Raw genomic sequence first — 15,826 nt, 5'->3', positions numbered from 1 at the left:
GAGAAAAATCATTTGACAAAGTATCAAACCCTTTCATGATTTCTTAAAAACCAGGAAAAAATAACTAGAGATAAAAGAGAATATTACCAGTCTGATATAAGAAACTTTCATCTAATACCATATTTAGTGGAAACAGCCAGAACATTTTCCCCCTATTATCAGGCACAAGGCAAGGGTTTGTACCTTCCCACTTCTGTTGAATATATGCTGGAGGTCCTAGCTGACCCAGTAATGTGAGAAAAAGAAAGAAAAGGTATAAAGATTGGAAAAAGTGATGTAAAAGTCTTTATTTACTGAAAACATGATTATTTGTGTAGATAATCTTTACAAACCTACAAAACAACTTACTAGCATTCAGTGAATTAAGCAAGGTCACATGAAATGAGGTATATATACAAAATTCAGTGGTATTTCTATATACTAGTAGCATTTGGCTGGTACTTTCAAGTTCTTTTTCATCATGTCAGAAAACTAAATATGTCACGACCACTCACCAGCAGTGACCGTGGAACGCTGCAGATGGCTCATTGAAACATGAGAAAAACATACACAGAGACAACCAGGTCCTGTGGGGAAATAGGGATGAAATGGCCACTCTCTCTAGTGGGGAGCATACCTTTCTCCTGCCTGAGCAGGCTTTTATTGGGTTTGTTTGCATAAGAATTCAGGTAAAGCTCATTACTCATTGCCAGGAAGTAAGGATCAAACAATAGATAACAAGGAAGTCTGAGGGCCTATTTTGAGTCAGGGTCAGATAGCTGTAAAACTTTAAGGAACAAACTTACTTCTTCCTTGGATCCTTATCATTCAATTGAGAGCATTCTAAACAAAGCAGGTTTCACAGGATTTTACATATTCTTTCTTAGGCCTGATCACCTGGGGAACTCGCCCTTTCCAGCACAGGGCTGCACCACCCTGTCATTGTTTCAGGCTTAGGTGGAGCAAGGGAAGTAAGGCAGCCAAGAGATTAGGAGATTTCCTCACAGACAATGAAGACTCAGGCTTTGTCAAAGACGAGGGGTGAGGGTCCATCACCCCCTTTTGCTGTAGCCCCCAAAGTCCTTCCTTGGAGGCCTCCCATGTGATCATGCCTGTCTTACATCGTTCCCCCCTTGGGGAATCTTACCTGTCATTGGCTAGCCAATCAAGCATTGGGGGCCAGGCAGGGTGAAGTAAAAAGAGCAGAAGTGGTGCTCCTGCCAGGGAGATAAGCTTTTGTCTCCTTGGTGGCTTATGGTCCAAGGTCATTCCCTTAGCCTTAGCCTTGGCGGGGATTACAGCTTCTGATACCAGGCAGGGCAGTTCCCAATATAAATACTTAGAAATAAATTTACAACAGTGTACAAGTTGTAAATTGAAAACTGTAAAACATTGTGAAAGAAATTAAACAAGAACTAAATAAAGAAAAGAGGTATGTCATGTAGTTTGATTGGGAGACTCAATACTGTTATCCCCAAATTGAACTATACATTCAGCTCAATTCAAGTTAAACTCTCAACAACTTTTTAAATAGAAAATAAGTGGATATTAATATCTATATGGAAAATCCAGGACCAAACACACCTTGACATAACCAAATTGAAGAGTTTTCTTGAACTAGTTTGAAGATTTACTATAAATCTACAATAATCAAAGAGCAATATGACATTGCTATACAATTATGACATTGCTGTACATATGACAATTGCTGTAGAATGGACAAATGGATAAATAAAACAAATTAATCAATAAATTCCAGAAATAGATCCACACATATATATGTATAGTTAATTGATTTTCAACAAAGTACCCAATGCATTTTAATGAGGAATAAATGGTGCTGAGAATATTGCACCATTTATTGGATAAACATACAGAAAGAAATAGACCAACACCCACAACTACCTCACACAATACACAGAAATTAATTAGAGGTAGATCATAGACTAAGTGTAAAATCTAAAACTATAAAGAAACATAGTAAAGTATTTTTGCAATACTTTTGTCTAGGCAAGGATTTTTAGGACATATGAAGCACAACTATAAATAATGATAATGTGGGACTTCTGGTGAAAATGGAGGTGTAGGTACACATACTTCACTACCTCAGACAACCAAAAGAAGGACAACATCCAATTTAAAAACAAAAAACCAACCAGAACTGCCAGAAAATCAAACTGTATGGAAGTCTGACAACCAAGGAGTTAAAGGAGAAACATCCAAACAGGCAGGAGGGGAGGAGATGGGCAGTCTGGGAGGAGAGAACATGCAGCAAGGTGGCAACTGGCAGACCAGGGGGTGAGGCAGTGGCTGGCAGATTGTGCAGTCCCACATTTGCAAGCAGATAAACCAGGAGAAACAATTGTGGAGCAAGACAAACAGTGCAACCCAGGGTCCTAGCACGGAGAAATAAAGCCTCAAAACTGCTGGCTATAAAATTATGCAGGGGTTGTAGTGGCAGGAGAAACTCCCAGTCTCAGAGGAGGGTCCATTGGAGAGACCCACCCACCTTGGAATCAGCACTAGAAAGGAGGAATTCGCTTGTGGGTACTGGAGGAAGTGACTGATGGCAGGAGATGGGCTGAGCTGGCGGCATTGTTCCCTCTCTGACCCCTCCCCCACATAAAGTGCCACAACACAGGAAAGTGGCTTGCCCCACCGTAGCAAATACCTACAGCTCCACTTCTTACAATGTAACAGGTTGGCCCACACAAAGAAAATATGGCCCAAATAAAAGAACAGATCAAAACCTCAGAAAAAGAACTAAGTGACAAGGACATAGCCAACCTATTAGATGCAGAGTTCATAACACTGATAATCAGGATGCTCACATAAATAATTGAGTATGGATGCAAAATAGAGAAAGAAGTAAAGGCTATGCAAAGTGAAATAAAGAAAAATATACAGGGAACCAACAGTGAAGGGAAGGAAACTGGGACTCAAATCAATGGTGTGGAAAAAAAGAAAGAAAGAAACATTCAGCTGGAACAGAATGAAGAAACAAGAATTCCAAAAAATGAGGAGAGGCTTAGGAACCTCTGGGATAACTTTAAATACTCCAACTTCCAAATCATAGGGGTACCAGAAAGAGAAGAGGAAGAACAAGAAATTGAAAACATATTTGAAAAAATAATGGAGGGAAACTTCCCCAATCTGATGAAGGAAATAGGCATACAAGTTCAGGAAGCTTGGAGAGTCCCAAAGAAGTTGGACCCAAGGACGAACACACCAAGACACATCATATAAAATTACCCAAGATGAAAGATAAAGAGAGAATCTTAAAAGCAGCAAGAGAAAAGCAGAGAGTTACCTACAAAGGAGTTCCCATAAGACTGTCAACTGATTTCTCAAAAGAAACCATACAGACAAGAATGGGCCGGAAAGAACTATTTAACCCACATCCAAGATTATTCTCCCAGCAAAGCTATCATTTAAAATGGAAGGGTAGATAAATTGCTTCCCAGATAAGGTAAAGTTAAAGGAGTTCATCATCACCAAGCCCTTATGAAAAGTTAAAGGCACTTACCTAAGAAAAAGAAGATCAAAACTGATCTCTTCTACTGTTCAAAATTATGAACAGTAAAATGACAACAAACTCACAACTATCAAAAACTGAACCTAAAAAAAACAAAAACAGACAACTAGAACAGGAACAGAATCACAGAAATGGAGATCAAATGAAGGGTTATCAGTGGGAAGGGGGAAGAGGGAGAATGGGGGAAAAGGTACAAAGAATAAGAATCACAATTTCTAGGTACAAAATAGACAGGGGAAGGTTAAGAAAAGTATAGGAAATAGAGAAGCCAAAGAACTTATATGTATGACCCATGGACATGAACTAAGGGACAGAGTGCTGGAGGGAGAATGGATTCAGGGAAGAGGTAGATAAAGGGGAGAAAATAATAGGACAACTGTAATAGCATAATCAATAAAATATACTTAAAAAGTAAAAAATAAATAAAGTCAACCTCATGAAAATTAAAAATTGCTAATCAAAAGACATCATTAAGCAATAAGTTAATCTAGATAAAATATATATGAGTTTCTGTATACTATTCTCAATACTTTTCCCTAAATTAGAAACTCTTTCCATATAGGCTAAAAAAAGGTACCATTAATATAATAGGCAAGAAAATACTTGCAACACATATACATGACAAAGGACATATATGCAAATATGTCAAAAAATATGAAGAAGAACTCATACAACTGTAATAAGAAAAGAACCCAATAAAAACAGATTCTTCACAGGATATACTAGTAAATACATGTAAAAATGTTCAATGCCTTTATTCATAAGACAAATGCAAATAAAATCACAATGATACTCTTTTCTTACCCACTAGGCTTGGCTAATGATGAAGTCTGATAGCACCAAAAGTTGGTGAGGATGTATAATCACTGTAACCACTTTGGAGAATTGTTTCTATAAAGATATATATATATATCTTCCTCAATGACCCAGTAATCCTGTTCCTAATTATCAAAAGAATAAATAAATAAATAAATAAATAAATAAATAAATAAATAAATATATATATATATATATATATATATATATATATATATATATATATATATATCAATAACAAGATTCTATAAGAATTTTCTTACTGGTTTTCTTAAGCAACCAGGACTGGAAACAAATGTACATCAATGGGAAAATAGATAAAAAGTGAATTGTTATACAGACATATAAGACCTAGCATAAAAAAAACTATTGAAAATAAATAAATAAAACTATTGGTTCATGCTGTTAAGGTGGTCGGTGATGTGAGCTGTGAAAGAATTCACAAAGAGAAGAAAATGCAGAGAGTAAAGATTTTATTTTTACTTTCCCAAGGGAAGGAAAGGGCTAGGTGCCAAGACATGCACCAGCATCAGCCCTGAGAGGCCCGGGCTTTGAGGTTTTATTAGATGTCAGGGTGATTGTAGAGCAGGATGTTTCAGTTGGTCTTGTGTAGGCTGCAACATTTTTTTATGTTTTTTTGGGTACAAGTTCCAGTCCAGTTGTTATGGTCTGGTGTGTCCTGTTTTGTAAGTTCCTGGAGCCTCTGTGCCTTCCGGGTGCTTCCAGTAATTTTCTAGTCCTGAGGATAAAGACTCAAAATAATTAGGGTCAGTCATGCTTTATGGGATACACCTAGCTGTGGCAAAGAGGGCCCAAAAAAGGGGCTTTTGTCCTATTACAGGCTACATTTTGTTTTGGGATAAATTTCAAAAATGTAATGTTGTAAGTGAAAGAAACCAGTCACAAAAGAATATATTCTATGCCATTCCATATATAAGAAATTCAAGAACAGATGAAACTTACCCATGATGATAGAAATCAGGAGTGAGGATTGACTAGAAGGAGCCAGAAGACAACTTCCTAGGGTGATGGAAATATTTAATATTTTGATTGGAGTGGTGATTGCACGTGTGTATATATTTATTGGAACTCATGAGATTGTACACTGAAATCTGTCCATTTCTGTTACTCAAATTTTACCTAAATGAATAAAAGAGAACATAACTATTTCTATGATATCTATTCATCATGCAGTGTAGAATGTGGAGTCTAATATTTTCTTAATTTGAACAATAAATGTGTAAACCTTGACATAAAGACCCTGCATGATTCAGCTCCTGCCTGCCCTTTCTGCTTATGTCCCTCCCTTACCTTCTAGGTGCTACCCCTGATGACTTTCCTAAGTAGGTAATTTCTTAATTATTTTCTAGTTCATTCTCTTAACTTATTTTCTGTATTGCATTTATGATACATTTGTTTTGCTTCTTCATACTTTTTCATCTGCCTTTTCCACTAAAAAGAGAAGCTCCAGGAGGTTAGCAACCTTGCCTTTTCTTACTATTATATTTGCCAGTGTATTCCCAGGTGATTGCTTGGTTCAGTGGGTTCAGTGAATATTTGTTGAACATGTGAATGGATGAAGGAATAAGTGTTTTTATTGTTCCATATATTGAGAAAGTGGTAATATACTCAAATATTTCTCAGTTTAGAGTTAGACACTTAACTAATTCAAATAAAAGTTACATAGTCTTATTTCTACAAGTAAAGCAAACCTTTAATAAAACTGTGTTTCAATAGAGTTTTTGGTTGATGCAACCAAATCTTTTGTTTGATGCAAGGGAACTTTATTTCCCCTTTCTCTTTCCAGATTCTTACTTATATAGTCTTTTCCTCTATCTCCTAATCAGAGCTTCTTACAGAGACCTAATAGCATTACTTCTGACAATACTTTCCAAATATATTTGATCCTGTACTCTACTGGTAAAATGTCTGAGCTCACTAACCATATAACCACATTTATTTATTTCAAAAATATGTAAATATATTGCTATACTACTAATTAATGAAAGTGAACAGAAATAACATTTTTAAAGGGTGAAATGAAAAATAGTTTTAACATTTTCCTTCTGTGCTTCAGTGAATGGTTGTGTAGCACCTTCTCCACATGCTCATCCCACTTTGAGCACACTGCTGTGGAGCAAAATTATACTACATTTACTTATACGTTTAAGTATAAAACTACAGTAGTGTTAACATTTTTGCATTTTAAACCTACCTCTAACTAGAATTAAAAGAACTTATTGCTTTTTATTGTTATTAATTTTTAAATCATTTCCCAAGGATATGTTTTTATTGATTTTAGAGAAGGGGGGAGGGAGGGAATGAAGGAGGGAGGAATGGTGAGAATGAGGGAAGGAGGGAGGGAGGGATAAAGACAAACACTGATCAGTTGCCCTGATCATTGATACATGCCCTAACTGGGAATTGAATTCACACCTTTTTGATGTATGAGATAATGCCCCAACCAACTAAACCACCTGGCCAGGCAGAATTTATTGCTTTTTAAATGAATTTGTGGCATCATATAGTACAGATATGGTAGAATTTTTAGCTTTATGGACATACTCTGAATTTATCTCATTTTTTTACTATACTTATTCTTAACATTGTTCAATGATAGCTTTCTACAGAAAAATATATAGAGTATTGTAGAGGAAAGAAATAAAATGATAGAAAAGTGAGGGGGGAGCAAGAAAGAACTATAGAAAAGGCTACATTTATTTTAAAAAGTTAATTGCACTATAAATATTGATAGCAGTGTATTTGAGTAAAATGTTGTATTCTTGGGGGGTTGCTAATTGTAGAAAATTAGCAGTTGGTACATGTAAACAAATATTTTTGCTAAAAATGGGGACAGAGTAGCTATTGTCTAATAAAAGATAGTCTTGCAATAAACATCAATTCTACAATATAGCAGCCTGAGACAGGTTTGGAGATTTTAAGCCTGCTCTGTTACCTCTGAGACCTAAAGGAAGCAGAACATAAAAATGAGCCTCTATCAATTTGAGGCAAACCTAATCTTTGTGATCATGGCTGTAGTCTAATCTATTAAAGATGTTCAAATTCAGTGTCCTTGGTATCACTGCAGGTTGACCTGATAGCAGTAAACTTGTATATTATAATTCTAGTTCCAAGATATGTGCTTAGAAAGTGAAACCGACAGTCAGTGTTTTGCATCTGTCTCTAAGCAAACTAACAGCCTATATAAAATGACAGGTGCATTTTTAGGGAAAGAAACTCATAATGTTTTCCTATTTAGTAGGTGACAGTATGTCCCAAGATAATACACGCTTAAAGGACTGGAACAAGTATGGTTATTAAAGGCTAACAGATTCTCAGTTCATACAAATTGAATTTTTTTGTAGGCTGGAACACTAGAAATCTAGTATAAGTACTGAAACAAATTAGCATATTAAGTGAATTTATACATATAAGCTTGTGAGCACTTTGAATTTAAGGAAGAAATTTTATTATTTCTTGAAAGAAAAAAGGCAATTCTTAAATTCTGTGTTTGGTCTCCCTGATGGAAAAAGCCTATGTGATAAATTATATCATTTTGATGATTATCCAAAGATGTGGTTATTATATTGATGGAAATCTTTCTTCTTTTCTCTTTTTTCAGAATTACTGATTTAGGGAATATCAAAAGAAGATTGTACTTATCAACGGTCCATAAAGAGCTGTCCTCAACCCCTCTGCATGCAAAAATCCCACTCTTTATGATCAAGCGCAAAATTGTAAGTGTCACATGAATGTTGCTTAAAATACTAAGTTCAATTCAGTGAATATTAATCATGTGCCTAGTCTGTATATAAAGCACTTTGTTAAGTACTATGGTGGTATAAAAATGAATAAAATTCATGCTTTTTCTTTCCCTCACATGAAAATGTTTAAAATCTCCTAGGTAGGAGATTATAATTATTTGAAAATCAGAAAGAGCACAAAAACTATTATAGGAAGCACAGTAGAGATGGAAGGTCCTATTGGTACTGTGAAAGGGAAAGAAATCCCTCTGATTTTAGGATAAGGAAAGACTGCATGAAAGATAGTGCATTTAGCAAGGATTTTGAAGGACTGTGAGATTCCAACAGGTAGAGATGGGAAGCCACGCATTCCAATCAGAAGGAACAGCATGGAGGCGGGAAGTGGTACGTATTTGGAGAACAGAGAATGACTGACCATTGTTGTCAGATTTTAAAAAAGTAGGTTTAAGGAAAATCAGTTTTACAATATAATAGTTTGGTATAGTTTGGGAGATTTTATGCCTGTTGTGTAACCTCTGAGACTTAAAGCAGTATATAATGTATGCATAGATAAGCAATATGTTAGCTTATGAAAAATCAGGTAAGTATGACACCAACAAAGGAAAGTAACAAACCTCTGATAACTGATCTTAAATAGAGATTTATGAACTGTTAAAGAATTCAGAATATTTCTCTTAAAGACATTTAGGGAACTTCATAAATACATAGACAGAAAACTAAATACATTTAAAAAAGCAATGCATGAGCAAAACGAGAAGTTCAACAAAGAAATAGAAACCTCAAAAAAATCAAATAGATTTTAGAACTGAAAAGTACAATAACTAAACTGAAGCAATCAATAGAGAGCTTAAAAGCAGATTCGACCATGCAGAATAAAGAGGTGACAGATCCAAGATGGCAGAGGAGGAAGTGAAAGTTACTAATCTCTCAGGACCAATCTGGAATTACAACTAAATTGTAGAGAAATCAGCATGAATAACTAACTGAACACTAGCTGGAGAGAAGCCTTACAACCACAGACAGACAGAATAAAATATTTCAGCACAATGTAACTGGTAAGGAATATGGTGGAGACACAAGAGGGCTGGCTGGACTCCCATGGGCAGCACTTGAAGTGCCAGAGGGCTATGTCAGTAACCAGAGGCTTCCCCTTGAGAAGTGTGAGGTCTAAACCCCAAGCTGCACTACCCAGCCTACAGCACCAGATCTGGAAAGGAACCTAGATAACATCCAGCTGTGAAGAGCAACAGGGGTTCTATTGGCCAGGAAGAGAATGCAGAGAGTCTTTTAAAGGGCCAAAGCACAAAATTTTATTTGCAGCCACTTACCATGGGCACCAGCAGAGGGAGGGCAAAGTGGACTAGAGACATGAGGGGAGTCTAGGGTTGGTGACACTGGGGAGAGAACTGAGGCAACAGACTCCAGGATCTATGTGCTGAGTGATTCCCCATACTGCAGAAGCCATCTCTCTCAAGCAGAACACTCCTCTCTGAATGGCATCAGCCTTTTGGGAAGCAATAGCCCTACCCACAGCAATTACTCTGCCCCACCTAATGGTGCTTAAGTCTGACTGCTGATTACAGATCAATTAGATTAACAGCTGATTAGTTTCACATCTAAGGCAGAAAATACAAGGAAGCAGCCAACAGCAAGACAAAGAAACAGACGCCAAATGAAAGAACAAGAGAATTTTCCAGAAGAACTAGATGAAATAGAAGTAAGCAATTTATCAAATAGAGAGTTTAGAGTAACAATTATAAGGATACTCAACAGCATGAAAAAAGACATAGAAACCATAAGAAAGGATCAGTCAGAAATAAAGCAAGCAATATCTGAGATAAATAATACACTGGAAGTAATAAACTGTAGGTTAGGTGAAGCAGAGGATTGAATCAGTGTTTCTGAATATGGGGCAGAAAAAAACAATCAGGTAGAGCAGCAAAATGAAAAAAAAAATTTTAAAATGAGGAGAGCTTAAGAAACATCTTGGACAACATGAAGTGTAACAACATCCTCATCATGGGAATACCAGAAGGACAAGAAAGTGAGCAAGGGATTGAGAACCTTTTCAAAGAAATAATGACCACAAACTTCCTTTATCTGGTGAAGAAAAAAGTTGCACAAGTCCAGGAAGCTCATAGAGTCCCAAACAAGTTGGAACCAAAGAGGCCTACACCGAGACACATCATAATTAAAATGACAAGGTTTCAAGATAAGGAGAGAATCATAACAGCCACAAAAGAAAAGCAGGTAGTTACCTACAATGGAGTACCAATTAGACTGCCATCTGATTACTAATCAGAAACATTTCAGGCCAGAAGGGAGTGGCATGAAATATTCAAGGTGATGAAAGGCAAGGACCTACAACCAAGGCTACTTTACCCAGCAGGGCTATCATTTAAAATGATAGGGGAAATTAGGAACTTCCCAGACAAGAAAAAGCTAAAGGAGTTTGTTAATACCAAACCAATACTGCAACAAATGTTAAAGGGCTTGCTTCAAGGAGAAGATAAAGAAAAAGAGAAAGGAAAAAAACACAGAGGAACACAGTCTAACAATAAAATGGTACTACATACATGTCCATCAATAGTCACCTTCAATGTAAATAACTTAAATGCTCCAACCAAAAGACAGGGGTTAGATGAATAGATAAGAAAATGAGACTCACATATCTGCTGCCTCCAAGAGATCCATCTCAGACTGGAAAATACACACAGACTAGAACTAAAGTGTCAGAAAAAGATATTTCATGCAAATGGAAAAGAAAAAAGCTGGAGTAGCAGTACTTATAGCTGCAAAATAGACTTTAAAACCAAGGCTACAGTAAGAGACAAAGAAGGATACTACATAATGATAAAGGAAACAATCCAACAAGAAGATATAACCCTAATAAATATTTATGCACACAACATAGAAGAACCTAAACATGTGAAGCAAATTTTGATGGTCATAAAAGGAGAGAACAACAGAAATAAAGTCATAGTTGGGGATTTTAACACCCCTTTCACTTCAGTAGATAGATCTGCTAGGCAAAATATCAACAAGGAGACACCAGCCCTAAACAACGCACTAGACAAAATGAATGTAATTGATATCTTCAGAGAAATGCACCCCAAAGAAGCAGAATATACATACTTTTCAAGGGCATATGGAACTTTTTCTAGGATAGACCACATGCTAGGACACAAAACAAGTCTCAATACATTTAAGAAAATTGAAATCAAGTCAAACATCTTCTTTAACCACTATGGTATGAAACTAGAAATCAACCACAAGAAGGACACTGAAAAATATACAAAGACATGAAAGCTAAATAACATGTTATTAAACAATGAATGGGTCAACAACAAGATCAAGGAGGAATTCAAAGGATACCTTGCAGCAAATGAAAATGAGAATACAACAATCCAAAATCTATGAGACACTTGGAAAGCAATCCTAAGGGAAATTCATAGCATTGCAGACCTATCTCAAAAAAAAAAAAAAAACACACATACACACACACAAGAAAAAACTTAAATAAAAAATCTAACTTCTCCCTGGCTGGCATAGCTCAGTGGATTGAGTGCAGGCTGTGAACCAAAGCATCTCAGGCTCGATTCCCAGTCAGGGCACATGCCTGGGTTGCAGGCCACGGCCCCCAGCAAAGGCACATTGATGCTTCCCTCTCTCTCTCTTTCTCCCTCCCTTTCCTCTCTAAAAATAAAAAATAAATAAAATCTTTAAAAAAAATCTAACTGCTCACTTAAACAAACTTGAAAAGGAACAACAAAGCCCAGTGTGAGTAGAAGGAAAGACATAATTAAGATAAGAGCAGAAATAAATGAAATAGAGTCTAAAAACAAGACACAAAAGATCAATGAATCCAACAGCTTGTTCTTTGAAAAGATATACAAGATTGACAAACTTTAACCAGACTCATCAAGAAAAAGAGAGAAAGGACCTAAATAAATGAAATCAGAAATGAAAGAGAAGAAATAACAACTGATACCAAAGAAATACAAAGGAATGTAAGAAATTATTAGAAACAATTATATGCCAACCAACTGGACAGCCCTGGCAAAATGGATAAGTTCCTAGAAACACACAATCTTCCAAATATAAATCGGGAAGAATCAGCGAATCTGAATAGACAGATTACACCTAATGAAATTGAAGCAGTAATCAAAAAACTCCCAACACACAACAGCCCTGGACCAAATGGCTTCACAGGTGAATTTTACCAAACACTCCAAGAACTAACACCTCTCCTTCTCAAACTATTTTATAAAATTAAAGAGGAAGGAAGCCTCCCAAATCATTTTCTGAGTCCAGCATTATCCTAATTCCAAAACCAGTTAAAGACACAACAAAGGAAGAAAATTATAGGCCAGTATCATTGATAAACATAGGTGTGAAAATCCTCAACAAAATATTAGCAGACTGAAAATAGCAATGCATCAAAAAGATCATACACCATGATCAAGTGGGATTTATTCTGGTAATGCAAGGTTGCTACAACATTTGCAAATCAATAAATGTGATTCACCACATAAACAAATCGAAAAATAAATACCACATGATTACATCAATAGATGCAGAAAAAGCTTTTGATAAAATCTGGCACCCATTTATGATAAAAACTCAGCAAAGTGGGAATACAGAGAACATACCCAAACATAATAAAGGGCATATGTGACAAACCCAATACCAGCATCATACTCAATGGGCAATAACTACAAGTATTCCCCTTAAGATTGGGAACAAGACAGGGATGTCCACTTCCACCTATCTTATCCAACATAGAACTGGGAGTCCTAGCTTTATCAATAAGACAAGAATGAAAAATAAAAGGCACCCAAATTGGAAAGGAAGAAGCAAAACTTATGTTTATTCACAGATGACATGATACTGTACATAAAGAACCCCAAAGACTCCACCAAGAGACTACTAAAACTGATAAATTAATCACCATATTTTTTGGACCATAAGATGCACCCAGGTTTTAGAGGAGGAAAATAAGGAGAAAAATTTGAAGCAAAAAATGTGGTAAAATATTTAATAACATAAATAACATAATATTTCACCAATGTAAATGTAAACAGAACTCAACGGCAGCATTAACAACCATTGTTCCTCCTAAATTTGCAGTGGCAGGCAAGTGCATCTTATAGTCCAAAAAAATACAGTAAGCAAATTAGCAGGATACAAAGTTAATATCCAGAAATCTGCTGTACTTTTATATGACAATAATGTACTAACAGAAAGGAAAATTAATAAAATAATCTCATTCACAATATTTATTCACAAAAAGAATAAAATACCTAGAAATAAACCTAACCAAAGATCTAAAGGACTTGTACTTGGAAAATTATAAGACTGAAAATTGAAGATACATATAAGTAGAAGCACATGCTGTGTTTAAGGATAGGAAGAATTAACATCATCAAAATATCCATACTACCCAAAGCAATTTATAGATTCAATGCAATTCCTCACAAGATTCCAAGGATGTATTTCACAGAACTAAAACAAATATTTCAAAAATTTATATGGAACCACGCAAGGCCCCACATAGCAACAGCAATCCTAAAAAAGAAAAAAGTTGGAGGAATCACACTACTAAATATCAAACTATACTACAAGGCCATAGTAATCAAAACAGCCTAATACTGATATATAAACAAACATGGATCAATGGAACAGAATAGAGAGCCCAGAAAGAAATGCACACCTTTATATGTGACAGATCCTGGCCTGTAGGATCCATGTATGTTGTGGCTTCTTGTGAACAAATACACACAGACAACAAGTCCTGTGGAGAAAAAGGGACGGCATGGCCACTCTCTGAGAGGTGAGAGGGCCAGAGCCCTCAGTCCCTGCCTGGACAAGCTTTTATTGCTTCTCTGGGTACATACATGGAGGGTTGTCCTCATTTACTATGCACACGTTCACTGCAGGGGATTACCTTTTACAGACAACAAAGGAAAGAGTGTTGTTAATTACTTCAAAGAGAAGGATGTTGCAGATCGGGGGAAAGTGGTTGAAATGGTCACACTCCATACTTGGGAGGTTTAGCTCAGATTTTAGGAAGTTGCAGTAAGCTGTTGCTACCTTAATTCAGGGTGAGGGAGTTTTAGCAAAAGCAAGCCTCATAGCAGCCTAGGTACAATGCAGACCTGATTCCCCATAAGAAAACCTCTCCATGGGCAGCCCTGTGTGCCACTCACTGCCCACTGGTTTTCCACATGAGTGCTGAGCTACATTTCCACTCCATGCTAAGCAGTTCCCTACATTTATAGTCAATTAATATTTAACAAAGGAAGCAAGCACATTAAAATGGGCTAAATAGTCTATTCAATAAATGGTGTTGGAAAATTGGACAGATGCATGCAGAAAAATTAAACAAGACCACCTTCTTTTACCACACACAAGAAAAAATTCAAAATGGATCAAAGACTTGAATGTTAGACCCAAAACCATAAAATCCTAGAAGAAAACATAGGCTGCAAAATGTCAGACATTACTCATAGAAATTTTTTATCAGATATATCTCCCCAGTCAAGGGGAGATATAGAAGAAAAGAAAAAATAAACTAATGGGACTTCATCAAGCTAAAAAGTTTTGGCACAGCAAAAGAAATTATCAACAAAATAAAAAGACAACCCACAAAATGGGACAACATATTCACCAATATATCTGATAAGGGATTAATATCCAACATTTATAAAGTACTTACAAAACTCAACAGCAAATAGACAAATAACCCAATTAAACAATGAGCAAAGGACCTGAAAAAACACTTCTCCAAAGAGTATATACAGATGGTCAACAGACATATGAAAAGATACTCAACGTCACTAATCATCAGAGAAATGCAAACAAATTCCATGATGAGATACCATCTCACACATGTCAGAATGACCATATCATCATTAAATCAAAAAACAACAAGTGTTGGCAAGGATCTGGTGAAAGGGGAACACTTTTGCACCGTTGGAGGGAATGTAGACAGGTGCAGCCACTGTGGAAACCAGTATGGAGATGCCTCAAAAAATTAAAAATGGATCTGCCTTTTGACCCAGCAGTCCCACTTCTGGGAATATATCTGAAGGAACCCAAAACACTAATTTGAAAGAACATAAGCACCCCCATGACCATTACAGCATTATTTACAATTGCCAAGGTATGGAGGCAGCCCAAGTGTGTATCACTAGATGAGTGGATAAAACAACTATGGAACATTTACATGATGGAATTCTACTTGGCCATAAAAAAGAAGAAAATTTTACCCTTTGCAATAGTATGGGTTGACCTGGAGAAGGTTAAGCTAAGTGAAATAAGCCAGTCAGAGAAAGACAAATACCATATGATTTCAGTCATATGTGGAATCTAGTGAGCAAACTGAATAACAAGCAAAAGAGAGACAGACTCATAGATGGAGAACATAATAGCTAGTGGAGAGATTGAGCAAAAGAAAAATAGGACTCATGGTCATACACAATAGGATGGTGATTGCTGGGGGGAGGAGAGTATAAGGGGACTAAATGGCAATAGCAAAAATATAATAAAGATTATATATATGTATGCATGTGTATATATGTGTGTGTATATGTAAAGATATATATATATATATATAAGTAAAAAAAGAAGAAGAGTCAGTGACCTGGGAGATAGGACAAATGAAATTATTCAGTATGAGGAGTAAAAAGAAAAAGAATGAAGAAAACCAATAGTAGTTATGGGACACAAT

General features: G+C 36.1%; 1 protein-coding gene across 3 annotated transcripts in view; it reads left to right on the top strand.

The window, feature by feature from the left end:
* Window positions 1-15,826, top strand: part of CFAP20DC (CFAP20 domain containing) — a 249,323-nt gene that overhangs the window by 79,081 nt on the left and 154,416 nt on the right. For all 3 annotated transcript variants that reach the window (XM_045832298.1, XM_045832297.1, XM_045832299.1), the window contains exon 5: window positions 7,953-8,067. In XM_045832298.1, coding sequence (XP_045688254.1) covers window positions 7,953-8,067 — 115 coding nt within the window. The remainder of the gene's footprint in view (window positions 1-7,952; window positions 8,068-15,826) is intronic.

Source organism: Phyllostomus hastatus, unplaced genomic scaffold (assembly GCF_019186645.2).
Source record: "Phyllostomus hastatus isolate PE091 unplaced genomic scaffold, TTU_PhHast_1.1 phas_contig_16, whole genome shotgun sequence".
NCBI classification, from domain to species: domain Eukaryota; kingdom Metazoa; phylum Chordata; class Mammalia; order Chiroptera; family Phyllostomidae; genus Phyllostomus; species Phyllostomus hastatus.
Note: the sequence above shows the minus strand (reverse complement) of the source record. Positions and strands in the feature narration are given on the sequence as shown.